The sequence below is a fragment of the Notamacropus eugenii genome, chromosome 1 (assembly GCF_028372415.1).
Source record: "Notamacropus eugenii isolate mMacEug1 chromosome 1, mMacEug1.pri_v2, whole genome shotgun sequence".
NCBI lineage: Eukaryota > Metazoa > Chordata > Mammalia > Diprotodontia > Macropodidae > Notamacropus > Notamacropus eugenii.
The window spans coordinates 196,048,834-196,073,081 of NC_092872.1; the positions used below are offsets into that span (position 1 = coordinate 196,048,834).

At 37.1% G+C, this 24,248-nt stretch overlaps 1 protein-coding gene across 1 annotated transcript in view; it reads right to left on the reverse strand.

Moving 5' to 3' along the window:
* The window catches only part of HSPA12A (heat shock protein family A (Hsp70) member 12A), a 99,621-nt gene that overhangs the window by 25,977 nt on the left and 49,396 nt on the right, over window positions 1-24,248 (reverse strand). Inside the window, exons 2-6 of the mRNA XM_072623592.1 lie at window positions 14,012-14,097; window positions 11,398-11,525; window positions 8,106-8,292; window positions 5,926-6,030; window positions 3,364-3,480 (exon numbers count right to left, since the gene is read on the reverse strand). Of these exons, the coding sequence (XP_072479693.1) occupies window positions 3,364-3,480; window positions 5,926-6,030; window positions 8,106-8,292; window positions 11,398-11,525; window positions 14,012-14,097 (623 nt within the window). The remainder of the gene's footprint in view (window positions 1-3,363; window positions 3,481-5,925; window positions 6,031-8,105; window positions 8,293-11,397; window positions 11,526-14,011; window positions 14,098-24,248) is intronic.

A 24,248-nucleotide genomic window follows, 5' to 3' on the forward strand; every position in this document is an offset into this window, starting at 1 on the left:
CATTTACTCTGAGCCAACAAAGCCCAAATAATGACCAACTGAGGGATGCTTGGGCCTCCCAGATTGATTTTTTTTTTTTGAGTAGATAAGAGTGTCTTTTGCTTCATTCTTGCCTAGCCTTAATCACCGAATGGACACTGCCTCAGACAAACTGAGACCTGGGAAGGCCCTTAGCTTAAAAAAGCCAAGGTCTCCTACTCCATCTGGGGCCACCTCCAATTTTCCTGATCTATATCTTGCCATTGGACCCAGATGGCTCCAGAGAAGATAGTGAGGCTGGTGACTTTGCACAACCCTGCCTCACTTAAATGCAATTCACTTGTTAGTCATGACATCATCTTCCCAATGACACTGATCCTTTTCAAGAACAGAAGACAAACAACTTTTGGTATCCAGACTCTCATATCCAGACTGTCAGTAATAATCCCTCACATTTTGTGTCATCTATAAACCTGACAAGCAAGTCATCTCTTACTTTTTTCAAGTCATTTACTAAAAAATATTTAACAATGCAGCGCCAGACACTTTGAGCATTTCACCAGAGGTGTCCTTCTAAGGTGACCTTGAACTACTGATGAGCACTCTTTGGGGTTTGGTCATTCAGTCACATCCAAATTCCCCCTAGCCATCTTATCATATTATCTTTGCATCTCATCCATATGCATAGCATGCAAGATGTATCACTGATTCATGATGAGCCACTCACCCTTAGAAAGGACTGGGTCCAGGTCTGTCTTTTTGCTCATTCAGTTAAATATTTCACCTATTCTTATACAATAAATGAAAGAGACACTAATTTTGCTAAGAGAGAAGTGGCATTCACTTTTATATCACTCTTGATATACTTTTCCAGAAGGCATACTGGTGGGATGTAAGTCTAATCTAATCCACAAAGAAACAAAAACAAAAACAAAACAGTTTTTTTGGAGCTTTTTCCCATTCTTGAATCAAAACAGACATTTACTTATCCGTCCATCTCCACAGAGCAGAATAACTGAATAGCACTTGCTTATGATTCTACTGTGCATACTGGCAACAATTCACACTGCTTGGAATCCAGTTGAAAAAAGACATGTTGAGGAAGCATTTTGAATCAAGGGAGTGTTTATTAAATTTGTCTATAATATTTGATTTTGTTCTTCAGAAATTATATCCCACTTGCATATAAAAGATGCAAATTGCTTTGAGCAGGAGGTCTTAATCTGGGATTTAGAATTTTAAAAAATATTTTTGATAAATGTTTTTCAATTCAATTGGTTTCCCTTGGAATCATATGTATTTTACTTCATATAGTCAAAAACAGGTCCATAGCAGTCCATAGACTTCACCAGACTGCCAAAGGTGTCCAAAATAACCAAAAAGGTTAAGAACCCCAGCCTTAGAGAGATCTTGATACCAGTTTGTTTTTCTCTCTGTCATGGCATTCTCACTAGGGCTACCACATCTGGGAGGCTCTGTCAGTTTCCTTCCAGATGCTTCCATTGTGTTTGGTTTCCTGTTTCTGTTCACTTTAGACCCCACAAAACACCCTCTGAAGCCCTCTCTGTAGGAGAGAATGTACTTTTCCAGGACAACTGTCCAGAGATAACTTAGTGGGAAAAACAGTCACTTACCCATCTGGTCTTGTCTAATTCACCAGGGCTAAAAACGGGAAACGACAATTTTTACTGGCTAAAGTGTATAGTTGCCTCATAAGCTGGAAAATGAAAGTCAGAAACATGACTTTTGTTTCCTGAGATTTCTACTCTCGCTTTCTCAGATAGCTATTTCCTGATTATCCCAGTTCCTCAACCACTGCTATTTCACATACCAGGAAAGTTTCGCTGGGCTCAAGATCTCAAATTGCTACGACAATGGGAGGACTGGAGTTAACAAAGAAGGGGCAATATCATTCATTCAAAAGCATGCCCAGAATCTAACATTCTGAGCTATATAATGAAATTTAAGAGTATTTTAAAAACCAGACATTTTTTATCCTAACCTTCAACTGACCACATTAATAATATTATGATAATAAAAGAATATTATTAATACCGAGAATACTCTCCCTTCTTACTTCTGCCTCCTAAATTCCTTCAAGTCCCGGGTGAAATTCCATCCTCTATGGGAAAGCTTTCCTGATCACCCTTTTTTCCAGGGTTTTCCTTCTGCTGATTATTTCCAATTCATCCTATATATATCTTGTTTGTGACAGATGTTTGTTTGCGTGTTGTCTCCTCCATTAAAATGTGAGTTCCTTGAGAGCAGGGACTATTTTTTACTTTTCTTTGTATCCTCAACACTTAGCATAGTTCCTGGCACATAGTAGGTGTTAATAAATGTTCACTGACTGACTGACATCCTATGCTAGATGCATTAGCATCTCCCACATCAATCTTATTTAGACTACTTTTGCCCTTTTGCTTTTGTCCTTATCCTTAGATCTCACCATCTAGATGTTACTATTTCACTAGTCTTTCTCATAACTGGAACCCATCTCATCAGCCTGATACAGAAATTCTCAAACTCTCATTGCAGAATTGTGTTCCCAAAGCATCTATGGTGAAACATGACCAAGATGATTGATATAGCTAAAAATAAAAATGAAAATAAAAATAGTCATGCACAACAAAAACATTTAACTAAGTACGATTTCTTTTCTGTTATGCCTGATGGTCCAATTGTTAACCTTCTCACATCACTGAAAGTAGCCCAGAAGACACTCAATTCTCCTTTTTCCTTAAGAAAAAAAAATGAATGTTGAGTGAAAGGAGCAGAACCAGGAGAACTTTGTGCACAGCAACTACCACAGTGTGTGAGAGTTTTTTCTGGTAGACTTGGAACTTCATTGCAATGCAAGGACTTAAAAAAATTCCCAATGGTCTTTTAAGGCAAAATGCCTTCCACATCCAGAGAAAGAACTATGGAATTCAATTGCATTTTGTAGCTGATTGTTTTCTTTTGTATTACGTTTTGGTTTGTTATATGATTTCTTCCATTCATTTTAATCCTTCTATACAACATGACTATGATAAAAATGTATTTAATAGGAAATTATGTGTAGAACCTATGTAAAATTGCATGCTGTCTCAGGCAGGGAGGGGGGAAGGAGAAGGGAGGAAGGAGAAAAAAATCTATGTTATATGATAGTGATTGTAGAACACTGAAAATAAATAAAATTAATAAAAAAGAAATATGAAGGAAAAAAGAAAAGAAAAAAAGATTCAGTGCAATGGTCTTTGAAGACTTCTAGATGTCAGAAGGTGATATATTGTGTTTTAGGGTCCTACTCTGGGAAAATGCTATAATCACTGACTATAATGACACCATTTCCCAGGTCTGACTTTTCTTTGTCCCTTCCTCCTTCTCACCCTACTATCTTACCTGGTAGGCAGCTTGTCTCATGAACTGCTTGGCAGGCTGTTTCCAAATAGCAGGCACTGTGATGACCCATCTGACATCAGAATTTTCAAACTCAGAGCCCGCTTGATCACTCAGCTCCTAAACCAAAAGGAAACAGTAATATAAAAATGAATAAAAGTCTGCTCTCAAAAATATTTTTCTTTTGACTGTTATAATCTGAGCTGTCTTGCTATGTGGATTCATGTTGGGTTTGTTTCTCAGCCTAGTCTGAATCCGTTGCACCAAAGTCTGATGGTGAGATTTCTTTTTTTTTTTTTTTTTTTTTTGCAGTATGGGACTCAGCAAGGTTAAATTTCATGCCATTCAACAATATGCCAAGAAGATTTCCTGACAGAAATGAGAAAGACAGGGCTCGGGGGCGGGAGAAGAGGGAGGAGATGGTTAAACAAAGAAAAAAAATAGACTTTTCTAGATACCTTCACAGCATGACCCAGGTGCCATCTCCCACATCAAGTCTATTCTGATCTCCATGTTAATAGCACTTTCTCCCTCTTGAAATGATCTAGTATATATTTTGTATTTTCTTCCTTGTGTATTTCCCCAATACATTGCAAACTCCATGACATTAGGAATATTTTGGTTTTATTTTTTTCTTCCCACAGTTTATCACAGTGCCTTATACATGTTTTTGCCATTGAACTGAACTTAAGGTTAAAATTAGGATAATTAAGATGGTCTGGTCATCCATTTGCGTGAATGACAGAGATCCAAAAGCATCCACCGTGTTGATAAAAATCCTCATGTTGGTCAATTCATGCTGGTCAGTTTCATCAAAAGCTATGGCCACAATGGTTCTTGGATGTGTTTTGTTGCCATTTATGTAGACAAACTAATATTAAATCTAAACACATTAACTTATCCCCAGTCAAACTTGTGGTCAGCTTCTAGTTGCTATGTAGTACATTTCAAATGATTAATGAGCTGGCAAAATATTTATTTTGCTGACAAGTATGTCATATTACACACTAGTTTGAATAGTAATCTTGTACTTGATCCACCATTCCACTGAATTAATTTACTTAAAATGCTTGGCATTCACCATTCCTTCCCCCTAAAAAAACATTTTGGATATGGCTGCATTGGGCCAACATTCATGTGTAGTTAAGTTCTTTGTTTTGCAAAATTTTTCTTTTTTAAAGCCTGTCCAGTGTTTTGAAATCAGGTGAAACATGTGACATGTTTTAGGACTGGGTCCAAGAAAAATGGTATTACCTTATGTGCTATATAAAACTCTAGTTAAACATGAAGAGTTTACAGTTGTGAAGAACTTTTTTTTCTTAAGTTTCAAGAAAAGCTGTTTAGAAATGCCTTTTGTTGGTGTTTTGTGATCATTCAGATGTTATATAATTTGGAAAAAATCTTGATTGAGCAATTATGAGGCTTATTATCAAATTATCAGTCATAATTTGGGCTATAATTTTCTACACAGAAAACATAAATCTTATATTTTCTGGGTTTTTTTTTTTAATTTTGACTTCATTTATTCCATCTGGACATTGTAAATGCTGACCCAAGCCTATGTTGGTTACTGTACAATCATCCTTTGAGCTAATGAATACCTTTGTTTCTAAATGTTTAGTCATGCCAAACATAGCCTGCCCTCTTGTTGGTCAACTAACTTCTCTGGGCTTAAAGTCCCTTAACTTTAAAATGACAGAGGTAGGCTAGATGATTCCAGATAGTCCTTTCTGCCATTTCCAATTCTAGGTCCTATGATCCTATGATTAATACGAAATTCCAGACAAACTAGACTGTTTCTTTGAATATCCCATAAGTTTTCTCACCTCCATATTTTTGTTCATACTATTCCTTCAGCCCAGCATAAGACATGCTCTCTATCCAAATCCTAGCTATCTTTGAAGGCCTAGTCCAAATATCCACAAAGTCTTCCATAATCAACCCAATGAGGAATGATACAACCCTCATGAAATATTTTTTTACATTATTGTTATTTGTGTGTGTGCCTTAACTCCTCTACTGGACTATAAGTTGCTTAAAGAAGGGACATGTCTGATTTATTTTCATATTCCTGCATAACTCTTAGCACAGGGTCTTGTATAGCAGCTACCCCAAATGTTTCTTGGATTAATGCAGTCTTTAAAGTATATTTCTCCATTCTATCTCCTGTCCTTCTCTCATCTCCTTGGTTTTCAAGCCTCCTACCACTCCTTTGTATACCACAGCAATTCTCTCTGTTAGGATAAATCATCAAAAGATCTGAAATTCATGCATCAATCACTTCCATCAATTCTTAGAGGGAAAGGAAGTAGGTTGAGGTAGTTACATTCCTCTTGGAATTTTAGCAAAATGATTCACAATGAATAAAGCCCTTAATCTTAACATAAGGGAAAACACTTCGAACTGATTGGAACATTTCAGCATTCTAAATTGGCATAGAGTTCTTACAAAAGATTACATGATTAATCTCAAGAACAGCTACTTCTAATCTTTAACTTATTTCAGGCCAGCATGTACTTTCCTCACAAATACACGGTGATAGACTGAACTAGCCGTCAGTCCTACCTTCAATGCTTGTTCCTTAAAGTACTGCAGGGCATAAGCAAAGATTTCAAGTGCTTTGATTTTCTTCCCATTTGCTGCTGTCAGATCTGTCTCCATGGTGAGATTCTAGAAAAAGAGAAGCACTATTTATTAAAAGAAGGACATAAAGGAAATATCTGCCTTTTGAGTCTTGCAAAATTTATTCTACATGATAGAAACCTCTAAATTTAAAGAAAATGAGATGAGGGAATTCAGGCTACGTTTTCTTTTTTTCTCTCTCTCCCGCCTCCCACCCCTGTCTTGAGGGAATAGATCAAAGCTCCAATATTTATCTTCATTATTTTCCAAAAAAGTGACTCTTCTTCAAACTGTGGCTTGGGAGGCTTTTGTAGCCCCCTATTTCTGGTGGCTTTTGCTGATTTGGACATGCCTCTTCTGATTATTTGTCTATTTTTTGCAGGTATGTGAAAAAGATAATATAGAGGATTCATATTTCCAATAGGGATTGGATTCTCTGACCTTTGAGTCCCCTCACCACTTTAAGATTCATAATTCTATGACCTAAGTCCATGATGGATGAGTAGGAAGAGTGTCTAAGAAAAGGCACCAAAGAAGGCAATAAAAAATGACATCTTCAAGCAGCAATAGTAACATTTTAACAACAACAAAAAATCTACACGATAGAGTTATATGCCTTCCAGTTACATGCCATTTTAAAATGTGACTGCACATGCAATCTTCACACTTAATACAACTTGATTCAGCTCTTGGGAAAATCCCAGGGAGTGAGGGGTGGAGACTGGATGGGGAGAACAATAATCCTTAATGATGCAAATATGCTAGTGTGTGCCTTCTGTATGGACATCAGATTTCCATTCAAACTGAGTGACAACTTCAGAAACTGAAAAAAAAAAAAGCAGTTATTTTAAGGCTTGAAGCTGTGTAATTTGTTGAGAACCTAGGGGTAAAAGTAGCATCACTTTCCCTGCCAGAGCACTAGAGCAACAGGAAGCATTATTAAGTCATAGGAAGCTTTGTTGGCATGTAAAAGGCTTTGTATCAAATGATGGGGGTAGATAATGGTCATGAAAAAATGATGGTGAAATTCCTTGGAGGACAGGAGTGGAGTGAAACAAAAGAAAGCAGAAATCCCACTTAACAAATGGACCTGTTATGGCTGATAAAATCAGCAGGGATTCATGATTGATTTGAGCTTTCTAATTAATGTTTGCCATTTATGTTTGAAAGAACCTTCAATGACTGGCATCCCACATGGGCTAGAGTGTTACACATTATACTCTGATGTATGTGTAGGATCATATCATCACCTCCTACGCTGACCTGAAATAGTTCACTTCCTGCTCACTTGAGTCTTTGTGTTTTTAGAACCGCCATTCTCAACTTTGTCTGGGGTGGGAGGGAATGAGACTGTGATGTCCTCTCACTGACTGAATTCCCTGACACCCAGAGAAATTCACTTTTCTGGGAAGAGCAGGATGGGGGTCTTAGAAGTTAACAAGTTCCATTCCCTCTTTTAAAAATGAAGAAACTGAGGTCCAGAGAGTTGAAAAGACTTATCCAAAGTCACACAAGTAGTTCAGCAATAGTGCTGGATTCAACTCAGGACTCTGAAACCAAACTATCCTAAATGACTTATTCCTTCGATTGCCTATTGCCACTGTTTTCACAATTCTCACCACCTTGATGTATACACCTGAAAGTGCTAATGATATTATTTAAGATCAAACAAAGACTTAGGTGTTCAAGGGTGCTTAGAGAGCATCTATCTGTCATCATTCATTACTCAGTCCAGATCCACTCAACATTAGAATTAATGACCTATGCTCACCATTTCCATTTCTGTTCAAATAATCAAACCATTGGCTCATCTCACTGAGTTTTGGGCCTTCCAATTTGCAATTTGTTGTCCTATGGAATCCAGGCACTTAGTCATATAATCCACTGCTTGTCGTCTTTTTCACATGACCCACCCAACATCTTCTCCCACAATAAATTTCCTTGGTTGAACACAATACATTTATTTGAAATTCAAGTGAATGAAGATTAAATTGGAGGTGAGCATTTTTTTCTTCTGTGTTGCTCTTTAAGAAAACAAGATTCACTATGGGTTGAGAACTACTGTTCTTCGTGTTCATTAACTATTATAAATTCTAGTGCATGGAAGAGCTACTATTACTTACACCAGTGGTATGGAGTTTCATCTTGAATTTTTCCAAGTAAAGCCACTGCTTGGCCTCATTTGGGTCGAGATCATGGTAAAAATCTCTGGCTGCATAACCAAAACTATGAAATTTCCTTTCCGGAGTCAATAAGATGGTGGTTGGTGTCTTCTGATTAGATACACCAGGATCTCCACCTTCCCACCGTCTAGGAAATAAAGGAAGATATATTTTAAGCATTTGGTTGTCACCTTAATATCTTTCATCCCATAAGTCCATAGCCTTTGCATTAGAGGAGACTTCAGAAGTCCTCTAATCCAAATCATACCTGAACAAAAATCTCTCTTCATAACACCTAAGGAAGTGTTAATCCTTCCCTTTTGCTTAAAGATCTCTACTGAGTGGAACACAACTTTCTTCTGAGGAAGTCCATACTACCTTTTGAAAGCTTAGTTCTTGGGAAATATTTACTTACATTGAGCCTAAAATTGCCATTCTGTACTTCTTATCTCTTATTACTAGTTAGGTCCTCTCACACCACATAAAACAAGTCTAATCCTTTTTTTTCTTCACTATAACTATCGAATACTTTAATATAACTATCACATTCCCTGCAAGACATCTCTCCTCCAGGCTATATACCCCCAGTTTCTTCAAGTGATTTCCACATTGCTTGACAAACATTTGTTGAAACTGAACAGATCCTTTTAGAAATGATGATAAACAGACATCATTCGTTGTAGTCTATCCAAAGCCCACAACTTATTAAAACAGCTTTCTGTGAATGACTCAAGACAAAAAATCTTTTTTAGCTTTAGAGGTTAAAATGGTAATTTGCCATTTAGCTTATGTGCTGGTATGAGTGGCAGGGTGCATTTGACTGAAGCATTGTACATCTGTGATACAATACAATGCACTGTGGTATGGGAGACTGTTGGCTTTTCTTATGCTGTTACCATAAATTATTTGGCTCTCGATATGAAAGCATATGTGTTTCCTCAAATGGAAGATAATTAGGAAACAACCCAGAGAAAATGCATGAGACCAGGTTGAAAGAGCAAAACACGGGAAAAGGTAAACTCTGTTTGGACCATCATTGCTTTTTTTTTTTTTTTTGACAAGGGCCAGCTGTAGATCAACAACAATCTGCCTCCATTTTCTCTCTGCCTTCCCATCTACAATTCTTTCCCTACCCTAATTTTCCTAAAGCACTTTGTCTGGCTCTCTTCTCCGACCCTTAACATCCTGGCTTTTATTTAACTTATCTCTGTGTGAGAGACATTCCCCACGCAATCAGCAAAGTTCACTAAGATCAGGGACTATGCCATTTTTAGAGCCTAGCACTGACTACCTAGTGAATGCTTAATAAATGCTTATTAAATAAAATGTGTGCAAATGACTTTTCTTGTTGCTCTTTTTTTGTTGTTTTTCTCCATTAACAAACATTACATCCATTCTCATCATTTTTGCATGAACTGAATACTAGCTGCCCAAAATGGTACTGAAGTCTTGCTATTAACTTTATTATTTAATGTTGATTATATAAATATTTTTTGTTGAAATTAAATTCAGTAATGGATTTGTCTCCAAGGATAATGGACCTAGAAAAATCACATTGTGGAGCCAAAAATGGCCAAGAAGATGTTTTAGAGATTTTCTTCCTAAAACAATTTATGTTGTTTCCTCTCTGCCTCTTGGTATCCTGTCCTCTGCTGTTAGTCTATCCTATGAAAATAACACTTAAAAAACCCCAATAAATGCTACCTGGAAAATGAAAAATATTTATCCCAGTTTTAATAGAAACTGACTTAAACAGAACTCCCACACATACACACCCCACCAACACACTTTCTGGTTTTCTACCCATGTTGTCAATAACAGACAGCAGAACAAAGAGAACATTTATTTCGCTGACTTGGCTGTGTTTTCTTAGTTAGCAATAGGGCATCACTTGTTATGATAAGGTTCCTCTTCCAAGCAGGATTTTCACTTTTTATTGGCAATTATATATAACTGCCATTTATTTCTTTAAAATGCCAAGCATTTTGTGTGCATTATCTCATTTGAACTTCACAATGATTGAATGATGTAGTGTGAAGAAAGGAAGAAAACAAGTGCTTATTAAGTATGGATCTCCATTTTACAGAAACTGAAGCCCAGAGAGGTTAAGGTCACTGGCTAATAAATCTCTGCTGTGGTATTAGAACCCAGGTCTTCTGGTCTCCAAATCCAATGTTCCATCCAAAATTTCACCTTGGAAAGTGCCATTTTGTAATCTAGATGACATATACTATCATACTGAATTGCATTCAATTTTATAAAGAAAAAATATGAGTCAACAGCAAAAAAATGTAGAATTTGAGATAATGTTCATTTTATTAATATTTCTAAAATTCCATTTAGGAAGACATGGGTTGAAAAGTAGTGTTGCTTATGCATAGAGATTTAAGCTTGGAGCAAGGAAGACTGTGTTTCAACACTTGCCACAGACATGTACAGGCTGCATGACCTGGGACAGATGTGGCATTTAACCTTTCAGTGTTCTAGGTAAATCTCTCAGAGTACAATGCAACACAGAGAGGCTATTGACCTACACTGACCAAGGGAATTTCCTCACCTGGGAGTTCCCTATACCAGTGTAACCACAGGGCTAGTCCCCATCCCTACAGTTAAGTGATAGAACCAGGGATCTCAAGAGGGATATAAGAAAGATATAAAAGAGTCATCTTATCCATAGCTAATGAACATATGCCTATACCTAGCACTTTATTACAGCAGCAGCGGCAGCAGCATGTACATAGTGAGATGTGTGTGTATATGTGTGTGTGTGTGTCTCCCTATCTACATCTATATCTAGATCTCTTGTATCTCCAGGGCTTAGCACAGTGTCTGACACATAGTGAACAATTAATAAATGCTTCTTTCTTTCATTCCTTTACATTAAACCAACCTGTAACTCTTGCACTTCTTTCTCCTCTCATGCAGCTGATTCTATTTTCTATTCTGACAAATCAGTCCGAGGAGGAGATGGGAGGGCAGTGATGGTTACACGCTTTAGTTTAACTAAGTTAAAACCAGAACACATTTCAATGATGATAGACTTTTTCTTTCATTTTCAATCCAAGGTCAATCTATTGTTTCTCTTACTTTCATGCATCTATTTAATATCTCAACCCATCTACCAACTGGCCACCATAAGCTGCCTTTTGTAGACACTCAGGGTCATTAGAAATGTCTTTTGAATTACGTTAAGTGACCTGTCATTATCCTGTCACTCTAGAAAGGTGTGACAAGGCTGCCCCAAAGTTCGTACCTCATGACATGAATGCATTCTGGCTCCTTTGTGAAGCTGTAGGCATAGCCACTAGATGTGGTGCCAAAATCAATAGCAACGACCACGAGAAATGACTGCTGTTCCGAGACGTCTGCGTCCGAGTCATTCTGAAAAGAAAGACAGTGAGAGGCCACTAGGCTGTGGGAGGCTGTTTGCTACATGCTCTGGCTTTCTTAAAGCCTGCCCCAAGAACACTACATACAAAGAGAGATCAAGATGGGTCAGCAAAGCATAATTCCCAATAAGTATTCTTACTAACCCCACACCACAGGTAGTGGCCCAGCCTAATGGATTGTAAGTGTGAGTCAAATATAAAGTTTAAGAGGGCCACCCAAAGAATAGTAAATGAGGATACTTTGCCAGACTTAATTAAGAGAGCTGGCTTTCTGGCTTATTGTAATTAAAAGCTCCACTTAAGTATGGCTAATTATTGAAATGCTTGAAACAAGAATTGATTCACAAAGAGTTTTTAATTTCCTCTTTTATGCATATTTTTATTTGTACAGACACTTCCTCTTTTACCTGCCAGATTCTTATTTAAATCTATAGAGGGCAGAATCCAAGGTATGGAAACTATTATATTCTATATAGTACTTCTGTACAGTACTTTATAATTCCTAGTGTATGCATGTGTGCATGTGTATGTGCACATATACATACATATAAACATACACACATATACATATATAATTCCTAGTATATATGTATATACACACAATACATATATGTGCATATATGAATGCATATACATGTGTGCTTACACACACATGCATATCTGTGAAGATATACATGTATATGTATATTACTGTATGTGTGTGCATATGCACATGTATATAAGCATGTATTATATGCATATACTTGGGGTGTGTGACATGTATGCCTTGTGTGTTATGTGTACATGTATATATGTACATACAGAATATGTATCGTGTATATACATGCTTATACTATACATATGTGTGTGCCTATATATGTGTGTATATACCCATGTGTTTATACCCATGTATCATCTCTACTATACATATTAGTTAAATGTGGACATTAATGCCAGCTTATCTGACAGGAACAATATGTAGTATGCATGCATGTACTTGTATACACACATGTATGTCTATATACATATGTAGACACATGTGTGCACACACATTCTCTATATTGATCTTGTAAGCAGGCTGGCATTAATGTCCCTATTTGACAAATTAGGAAGCTAAGGTATAGGTTGAGTTGTTAAGACACTAATACATTGAATGATAAAGCTAAGACTGAACCCCACTGTTTCCAGTCATTATCCAAAGCTTTTAAGGATAACCTATAGTTGAAAGAGGAAAAGACTGAATATGGTCAAAATAAATATGTTCTTGTCCAAGCTCTGCCACTGACTAGCTGTGCAACCCTAGTCAAAATCTTTTCACTTTTCTGCACCTCAGTTTCCTTTTTGGTAAACTTAGGGAATTGGACCACAGGTTGCTGAAAGTCCCTTCCATTTTTGTTCCTAGCATAAAAAAATCCTATCCTTTTCTTAGGTGTTTAATACCATGAATATCCATGCAAATCTTTCCTTTTTGTCTGTCTCTCACATGTCTACAAACCCTTAGAAAAAAAGGGTTTAGTTGAGACAATTTAGCTTGCCTATTACAGCAGGGAGAATTCAGAAGACACAATTTGCCATCACTCTCATGAAAAACAGACTACTGAATTTAATCCACTAGCAACATGTTTTGACTGTGATATAATCTCTCCTATTTTCCCCCAACACATTCAATTAACTGCAATTGACAAAGTCAAATAAGACAGAATGTTTAACAACCGGCTATCTGGTAGATATCTTTTGTTAATTGCCCAAGGACACTGCTGAATGTTGGACAGGGATCCTAAGAAGGCTTTGTAATACAACTGACACATTTTTGCTCACATCTTTTACTAATTTCTATTTTACTTACAGCAAACAGAGCTGACTTTGGAACCAAGAGTTCAAGCCCTGCTCCTAAAAAGTACTGTGACTCCTTAGCCCTGGGCAGGCCACTTAACTTCTTAGTGATCCAGGCAACTACCTAAGACTCTTAAATTGCAAAAAAAGGTGCCAATCTGCATTGGTAGAGGGAATTTCTTCACCTGGGAGTTTCCTCTACCAATGAAATTATAGGGCCAGTTTCTATTTTAATCCTAGCTGGCCAAATAAATGTGAGCAAGAGGAGCAAAATTGGAAAAGTCATCTTTGAGGGCTTCAGGTCAGTGGCATTTATGATTTTTTTTTTTTAAATCAGGTAGTGAGGGGTCAGGGACACCTTGTAAATACCTAAAAGACATAGGGTATTCATGTACACAAATTATTTGTAACACACCATATCCTCTCCCTCAAAAGAAGAAAAATTATTAGGTGCCAATATCTTAGAATTACAAAGTCATAATGTTTTACATTTTTGAAGGATCCTAGAATTCATTTAGTCCAATCCCTTTATATTACAAATGAGGAGACTAAATCCTAGAGAAGTGACATCCCAAGTCATCTCAGTATGGCTCCATCCACTTATCCAGTGAAGAAAGATACAGAAAAGAATAATTTAATAAGATCAAGAAAGAACACATTTCTTACCACAATATGGGAAGGAGACAGTGGTGTTATTCCTGTATCTCCCAAACTTCTTGCAGGAGATGAGTATGCTGATGTGGGGGTTGTTTCTGAAAAAGACGATTAACCCTCTTTAGAAATAGCATTTATTGATCCAGATGGCTACATGGGAGAATTGGTGGCTCACTGTGAAAGTTCATGGTTTGGTTTTCTAAATCTAACCCCTGAATCTATTATATAAAACAACTTAAAAGTGGTCAACTTCTCCATAAAGAGCTCTAGTAATGGGGAATGTACAAATACCTCCCAAGGCAGTTCATTCCATTTTTTGGACAGCCCTAATTTAAAATCTGCCTCAATGTAAAGTTGACCCATTGTTCCAAGTTCTGTTCTCTTGTATCAAGCAGAAATATAAATCTCCCCAACAAGACACTTCAGGTATTTTAAGATAGTGATCTGCCCGTAAGTGTTCTCTTATCTATACTAAACATCTTTTTCTAGATCCTTCAATTTATTCTCTTAAAGACATGGTTTTGAACCCCTTCACCACTGTGAAGTACTGCAGGTATTATCACCCTTCCTAAAATGAGATGCCTAGAATAGAACAATACTCCAGACAAGGTCAGATCAGATTAGGCTTTGGGTTGGATTTCTATTCATGATGCCCAAGATCAAATTAGCTTTTTTTTGTATGTTTGTTCTTGGCAACTGAGGGGAAATGACTCGCCCAGGGTCACACAGCTAGTAGTTCTGAGGATGGATTTGAACTCAGGTCCTCCTAACTCCAGGGCCAGTGCTCTATCCACTGCATCACCTAGCTGCTCCTCAAATGAGCTTTTAAATTGCCGTGTTTCATCACATGACTCATATTGTGTCTGCCACCTGCTAAAATTCCGAGGTCTTTTCCACATGAAAAAATGCGAAAGATATCTAAATAACATTTCTTATTCTGCACTTGTAAAGTAAAGAACATTACATTTATATTTAACTGAATTATTCCATCCTGAAAGCTTAATCAACAGCATATTAATAACAGTCCATAATATTTCTTTTTCCCATGATGTTATATTTGATATTAAAAAAAACAAACTCAACATCCCTTTCCTTAAAATAGCCACCAATCCTCTTACAAACATATGTTATAAATTAATTTTTTTGGATTTTAAATAACCGACTCTTGTCATTGTTGATGCAGAATGCGTGCCAGGATCCTTCTAATTCCACCTCAATATTCACTGAGGAGAGGAAGTTGGTTGTGAGCTGTAATTCCCAAGAGTAACTCTCTCCCATAGCGTCTTCACTAGCCCTTCTTTATAATCTTGAATTAGCCCAGAAAGGTAATTTGACCCCAAATGGTTAACTCCACCCCCTCATACATATTTTCTAATGGTTTTCTGAGATTCAAAAACCCACAGCAGACAGACCCAGCAGGAAGGAAGTATACTTATGCTAATAGTTTAAAATTAGAGTTTGGAAGTTCCCAGGGACACAGGGCCATAACAAAAGATACAAGATCAAACAACACTACTTTCAATAGCAAGGCGGCAGCTACCCTCATTTTGACAATTACACAGTAGCAAATTGCAATTTTTCTGCCGTTGGTGTTTACTCTAAAACTTTCCCAGAACTCAATTCTTTTTTGGTTTTTCTAGGACTCCATATACAAGGAGAACACACATTTCCATGAACAGGGCTGTTTTGGGTTAGATCCTGCTGGGAAGTTCAAAAAGTGTCATTTGTGTCCAAGGAAAGAATACTTTGACACCACATAATGCTGAGAATGCCCTGGAAGCAAAAGATTATGCCAGAATCTAGAAGAAAAAAGTAAAATAACAACAACAACAGAAATCCTTTCTTTTTGCTACAGGCAGCATTGAGGTAGGCTGAGAGGGGAGAACAGTACTTGGCCTCTCAGATGGGGGAAAATAGGCATTTTGCTAAAAGCAATTTAACAAAATACTTCTTGATAAAGGAAACAAAAGTGTTTGAATCACCAAAGAAACCCCACGTCTCCCTCCAGAAATGCACCCAAATTAATCAGGTTTCCAAATGGATTAGAGAACTTTACTGCCCCTTTTTAAAAGGATCTTTTAAAAATGATTCTTTAAATTAAGCCTGGAGGGTTCTACAACTTTTCCTGCAGAGTAGATGAGGAAATGAGGGAGAAGAGTGATAAAACAGAGAATGTGAAAAGCATTGATAGATACATAATGAATCATAAAGAATGTGTATTATCTCAAATGGGACATATCATATCATTGTCACTTTCCATGGCTATAGCTTTTTGCCTCCTGGAGAGGGCTCCATTCCAGTTTTAGTTTAGGGCCGGGTACAGGACCATATAATGAATAATAAGAGATAAAAATGAACTTCATTGGAGAGAAGACATTTCCAGTTCTTATTCTGAGTGGCTCTCACTGCCTTCACTCTGGAAAGCGAATGACACAAAGGGATTGATGTAGCAGCCGGGAAGAAAGTTTGCTCACTGTATCTTTCATCTCTCAAAGAGCAAACCTGATTTCCAAAGTCAGGAAGAAAATTCATTGGAAAAATGCCTTGCTGTCCAAGGTAGCTGACCAGATGGTCCTTACACCTGCTGAGGATAAGAGAGAGCAAAGCCAGGAAAACCCAAAACCTAGTGAGAAAGATGCCATCCAAATACTCAGTGTACCTCTCAATTCACCTGCTGCAAGGAAGGATGGAGGTCATTTGTCCAGATTTGCACAGAAGGGTCTAAGGGAAAACCAAGTGACTAATTGCCCAGAAAATTGGGGATTGGCAATTAGCAAACAAGCTATTATCAGGCTGCAAGCCATCCACCCTACTGTCTGCTTCCTTCTAATTATCTTTTCACTCTATCCTTCACGGAAGGTCATGGCACTGACTGATAAGCAGCATATGTTTTAAAAGATGATGCATGAATATCTTCTTTCCCTGATGAGAGGTTGTATACTTCTTGAGGGCAGGGACTATATCCAATACTTTTTTGTATTCTTGTCCCACAATGCATAACACTTTACTGAAGACTAAAGTGGTGTTGGTAAATTTCTGACTGATGGATTGACTATTCAGTCAGGACTGGAAGGACTTCGTGAAATTCCTTCAATGACAAATACAAAGGACTTGGGGAAATATCTGGAATGGGTTTTTTTTTTTTTTTTTAAAAATGTGATTGTCATAGTTTCCCTTATTACAGGGAGTTGGTACATAAAAATGTAATTTATAGATATTAAATTGGCTTCATTTGCTGATTTTTGATGGATGATTGATGGATGAAAAACAGAAAATCTATATGGTGTGTTTGTCATGTGTATGCATAGTACATAAATTATGGCTAAAATCTACAGTTGTCAATCTGTGGAGCAGAAAGGAACAAGGAGGATATTTCATAAATTATGACTCTGTACTCCTATTGTTAAACTTAATCATTTATTAATTTACTACCCTATGCTTTGATTAGAAATATCAGAATAAAAGTGTTGGTTTAGTTGGTATCCCCACTAAGAAGTGACAGATGTGTAAAAAATTCAATCAAAATATATTTTCAATTTATTCACAGTCTAGAGGCTATTAATCTCTTGCTTGAAATTTAAAACAATAATAGCTGACATTTTATATCCATACCTTATTTCATTTGGTCCTTTCTATAACTCTGTGAGTTGGATATTATTAATCAATTAATCAAAAAGCATTATTAAGTGCCTGTGCCAGGCATTATGCTAGACTCTGGGATCCAAATGTATCCAAATAGACAAACCCTACTCCCAAGAAGCTTATTACCTACATTTAACATGTGAAGGCACTGAGCCTTAGAGAGTTTAACTGGCTTGCCCATGGTGACACAGCAAGTAGATGTCAGAGGTGGATCTGAACTAGGCTTTCCTATCTTCCAGTCCAGCCCCTTTTCATCATGCCATATTAACTCTGAAAATCACTAGTAGTGGTATAGTTGAAAGAGTCTTGGAGTAAGGAAAGACATGCCTGGAGGCGATCTTGCCTTTAACACTTTTCAGCTGTGTGACCATGGACACTTGACCTCCCAGAGCATCTCTAATTGCCTTATTTGAGAAAATCAAATGAGATAATGAATAAATCAACAAGAATTTAATAAGCTTTTACTATGTTCCATGAACACTAGAAAGGAGTCTACATTCTAATGGATACATTGTGTACCCAAAAGGGCACAAGCAAGATATATGCAGAATAGATAGATGGAAGATAATCTCAATTTAGGGGATCTGAAAAGCCTTCTGCAGAAGATGATGTTTGACCTGAGTCCTAAAGAAAGCAAGGGATTCTAAAAGACAAGACCACAGCATTACAGGCATAGGGGGAGGGCAGCCAGTGGAGAGGCATGGAGATGGGAGATGAAGCACCATGTAAAAGAAATAGTAAATAAGCCAGTATGACTGAATCAGAATATGTATAGAGGAAAGGAAGGTCTAAAAATATTGGAAAGATTGAAGGAACCAGGTTGTGAAAAGTTTTTAAATGTCAAACAAAAGAATTTGTACTGGATCCTAGAAGTAATGATGAGCCATTAGAGTTTGCTGAGGGGGTGGGTATGATGTGGTCAAACCTAAAATTGAGGAAAATCATCTTATAAAGGATACAATAAAGCATAATATGCTATTTATTATTAATGACGGAAATATAAACAAAACCATAATTAATTAATTTTCTAACTGTTCTCTCCTCCCACACATGTGTACCTCATGTTGCACATGTATTATTAAAGTGTATATACAATTTTTGAAGATGAGAACAGAAGGATGTTATGATTACCTTAGATTATAATAGTATATTCTATTCCAACAATGTTGTATTTCCATACTTGTAACAATTTTTCCCCAGAAAACGGTTATACCCCCTCCCAATGCCCACTGCTATCAGCTGATATCCTATATCCATCCTTCAGGTCTGGCTAAGATGTCACCTACTCTGTGAAGCTTTCTCTAATTCTTCACGATGGAAATAATCTCTCCTTCATCTGAGCTCATAATACTTTGTTTTATGCACTGCTATTTATTTGATCCTGGAGGTAAGAGGGAGTCACTGCTGTTTATTGAATACAGGATTACTCAAATGACAATGTGGGCATAAGCAGATGGTGGCACATGACGAAAAAGGAACTATGTGGAAGCCATACAAAGAATGGGATCAAATAAGAATACAATTAGATAAAAAGAGAGGTCGGTCATGGAATGAGAGTGAGAGAAAACCAAGAGATAGACTTCATGCTACATGTGCCGGACACATCTTAAGTGAGCAACAAATGTTCTCTCTCTGTCTCTTTCTCTGTCTCTGGGTCTCTGTCTCCCTGTTTCTGTTCCTCTCTCTTTCTCTCTGTGTCTCTAAATCAAACCTGGTGGCAATCTGCCATCTACATGGTTGGAAATAATCCCTACATTTTAAAGAAAAAAAATTTGATTTTGATTTAAAATTTTTATTTTCAGTTTCAAATTCTCTCCCTCCTGTCACATCCTTCCCACCCACTGAGAAGGCAAGAAATACAATATCCATTATACATATGAAGTCGTGAAAAACACATTTTCACATCAGCCATGTTCTGGAGGTGGAGGGATGTGGAAAGAAGCAAGAAAAATAAAGGGAAAAAATATGCTTCAATCTATACTCTGAGACCATGAGTTCTCTATCTGGAGGTGGAGAGTATTTTACAGAAATTCCTTTGGAATCTTGATAGTCATTATATTGGTCACAGTTGAAGACTATCTACAGTGATGAGATCAGACTTCTTGAAGTATTGGAACATGTATAGTTCCAATTGCCCTCCACTAGAATATAACATCCTTGAGGTCAAGAATTCTTTTAAAATTATCTAACTCCTTCACCTCCTAGGATAGTGCTCTGAACATAATATCTTCTAACAGATTCTTACTTAATAAATGAGATCTATATGTTGATATGGAAGCAACCCATAATTTAGAGGGAGAATTTTAAGGCCCAGATATAATTATGATTTAATGACTACAAAACACATATTAAATTTTTTCCCCTTCTAGACATTATCTGAAAAATATCTGAAATTTCTAAAGCTAGACTACTTAAGATAGCTTATTTTCTTATGTTCCTCTTGAGTTTCTTCTTTGAAAATATATTGGATGAAGGGCATAATATGTAGGTTAGAATTAACACTTTTTTTCTAAAAGGGAAAATAAAAAATGTTTTATTATCCGGGAAGAGTATTCATATCTTATTGAACTAATTTGATCATTACCATAAGCTGAACTTGCATTTCGTTATTAATTTATAGGGTTTTAAAATCAGTCTAGTTGGAGAAGGGAGCAAATGGAAATTTTATTGGCATGAACTAAGAGAAGACTCTTCTAAATGCACAGAAGAGGGAGACTATAAAATAATTGTTCTCCAGATGTTAAACACTAATACGTGGCATGGTCATTTCTTATTCTGTAAAAGTACAGCTCCAAGAGTGAGGCCAGGGGTCAGTGACAACATTAAGCCCTTCCTTACACTGTCCATCATTCTTTGACTATTGATCGTTCTTGCTAAGAGTTCCAGTAATGGGTATCAGTGAAAATGAACCAACCACAGCCTTGTGGTTCCCAAAGGGAACAGTCGTACTGAGTCACCATGACCTCACTTAACCTCTCTAGATCTTAGTTTCATCATCTATAAAATGAGGAGTTTGCCTTAGATGGCCAGTTCTAAATCTATGATCCTATAGGGGAGAGGGGAGAATTTTTTGGAAGAATAAAATTTCTCATTAATATTTCAATGAGATGAAAATAGTTCTACTATCATCCCTTTCAGTTTCCTATCTCCAGACTTGATTAGGAGGCAAATTCTTGAGTACTGTAAGCACATGTATATTAGGCATCTATTGTCAGATAGAAGGAAAAGTGTTTCTACCTCACTAATACCCCTGGTTCTGAAAGTCACTTCTCATCAGTTTAGTTCAACTCGGCAAATATTTCCAAAGTATCCACCATGTACAGAACACTGAGCTAAGTACCGAATGACACAAGTATCTGTCTCCATTCATTGAAGAAATATTCATTTATAGCCCTACTATGTACACGGAACTGGGGTAACAAAGACAGGCGTGAAATACTTCCTGAATACAAGGAAACTTGTATTCTTCTGGAAGGGAGGGGAACATATGGAGCATATAATAAGCCATAACAGAAAATAATAAATGATGAGTACATTAAGTAAGTACAAACAAAATATTTTGTAAAACTCATAGCCAAAAAAAGGAGGCAAGGGAAGGTATTAACTATGTTACCTTGATGAGGAGAACATCTGTGTACATGATAGAGTCCAAATAGGAACTGTGCCCATTTGTAGAAAAAAAGTCTCCAACCCAAATGTGGAGAACAGTTGAAGACAAGTCTGAAAACAGTCAAAATGCCAGATCCCTTGGAGCAGTATTCATGGATTCCAACAACATTTCAAGCCTCCAAATATTCCTTGGCCAAATTAGCATAGGCTTCGTATACGTTCATGTAGGCAGCATTTTGGGTAGAGATATTTAAAAAGAAAAATAATCCTGTGACAATGATAATATTTTTATGCTCATCATAATCAGCCCAGGTCTTCTTTCATCAACAAGGAATAGAGGGGCTCTCTTGAAGTCACAAAAGAATGCCAAACCAATGTCAATGAGGGCATATGCCATTGCTTAATATCAAAGTCCATCTGCTATGCTCCTGTTCAGCTTCTTAGAGAAAAGGAATGCTTACTACGTCTATTATCATTTTAAGGATGAAAGGAATCCTGACTTTTCTCCCTTCTATGTGATTTGCCACAATTTCCAACTCTTTCAATGAAAGAGAAATATCAATTAAGCAGCATTTATAGAGGATTTTTACAATCTCCCCATACTCACTAGGAGAACACTGTACCCGGTAACAGAAATATTATAAGAATGATTAACTATGAAACAATTAACTACTCTGATTAATGATCTGAGAGTGTTCCAAAGGACTCATGATGAAAAATGCTATCCCCCTCCCAAGAGAGAATTGATGATCTCTGAGCACAGATTGGTGCATTTTTTTTTTACTTGATTTTTTTGTGTTGTGTATGTGTTTTCCTTTGCAACTTGACTAATGTGGAAACATATTTTGCATGACTTCACACATATAATAGTGCTTGCCTTCTCAATGGGTGGGTGAGGGGCAGGAAGGAGGGACATAATTTGGAAATTAAAAATTTTTTAAATGAACATGAAAATGTTTTACATGTAATTTAGAAATTTATATGTATAATATGTATATATACATACATAATACATACATACATGCACATATATATATGTATATATATTCAAACAAATCTTCTACTCCTAAATCCTCATCTCATTATTAATGTTGGGAAAATACCTAAAACCTGATGTCAGATTTCACCCTGTGACCTTTTGTTCTAGATGAGCACTTGTTCTCATCCTTCCTAAAAGCAAACAGAATGTGTTCTTGCACAAGGCCACAGGTTTCTAGCTATCAAAGTTTTTATTTTAATCACTTTGGACCAAGCTCAGCCTACTTAGTTATGGGTAACTGTTGGATGGAATGCAAATCTGACCCATCAGTGAGCTGAAGTCTCATAATAAAATATGGTAGCTGCAGTGAAACAATTTTGGAAATAAGTCCTTGCCCCTTCCCCACCCCATGACCCCATGCCTGGAATGCACTCCCTCCTTATCTGTCTCACAGGATGAATCTCTTCATTTAAGACAGAGCTCAATCACCCTCATGGTAAGAAGCCTTTCCTGATCCCCCCTAAATAATAATGCTCTCCCTTTCACATTATCTTCTATTTAACTACTTTGTATATATTTATTCCCTTTATATTTCAGCTGTATATATACATATATATGTATATATATGCTTGTATAAAATATATATATTTAAAATATATAAAATACATATATGTGTATATTTTATACATACATATAAAACATTATCTCTCCCACTGGAATGCAAGGTCCTTAAGATTGTTTCTTTTTCTTTTTTCTTTTTGTATTTGGATCCCAGCATAAAACACAGTGTCTGGTAACCAGTATGACTTTAACAAATATCTGGTGAACTAACTGATATTGTTTGCTCTTCAATAACAATTCATAGCAAAGGAGAAGACTCCTTAGAGTCATCATGAACTTCTCTTCTCACTCTTCCTCACCCCACAGAGGCAATCAGTTGTCAAGTTTGTTGATTCTCCCTCCACAATATCTTTCATATCCATTCCCTCTTCTCTACTCACAGAGCCACAACTTCAGTTCAGGATCTCCTCACTCCTTGCCTGGACTGTTGTGATAGCCTCCCATAGGACCTCCACATCTCAAGCCTATCCTCCTTCTAAGCCATCCTCCCCACAGACACTAATGTGATTGGAAGCAAGGAAATCAGCTGAAAGAAGGGCAAACCACATGTAAGAACCCAAAAGAAAATGGAGCTATGAAGCAGATGTCCAAAGGTTCATAGGATCCTAGATTTGGAGCTAGAAGTACCCTTAGAATTCACTGAGTCTAATCCCTTCCTTCCATTTGTAGTTGAGGAAACTGTGATGCAGAGACGTTAAATGATTTTTCCTAAAACTCAGGCATGATCACGCCACTCCCTGCTCAAATAAATTTCAGTGACTCCCTATGGCCTCCAGAAGCAAATACAAAATGTTCTGTTTAGCATTCAAAACCCTTCATAATATAGCCTCCTGCTACCTTTCCAGTCTCCTTATGATACCTTATTACTCGACACATGCTCTTCAATTCAATGACACTGACCTCCTGGCTGTTCCAAGAACCAGACATTCCAGATCTTGGCTCTCAGTATTCTCCCTTGTCTGGAACACTCTGCCTACTCTGCTCTGACCACTGACCTCCCTGGCTTTTTTCAAGTCCAAACTAAAATCCATCTTCCATAGCTTCTCTTGATTCCAGTGCCTTTCCTCTGTTAAATATTTCCTATTTTTCCTGTACATGGCTTGCGATAGAGGGTGGCTAGATGACTCAGGGGATAGCGTACGAGGCCCAGAGTCAGGAAGATTCATCTTCTTGAGTTCAAATCTGTATGACCCTAGACAAATCACTTAACCCTGTTTGCCTCAGTTTCTTTATCTGTAAAATGAGCTGGAGAAGGCAATGGCAAACTATTCTAGTATCTCTAACAAAAAATCCCAAGGTGGGGGGGGGGTGTCACAAAGAGTTGCACATGACTGAAAATGACTGAACACATTGCTTGCTTGTATGTTATTTGTTTGCATGTTGTCTATCCATTAGATT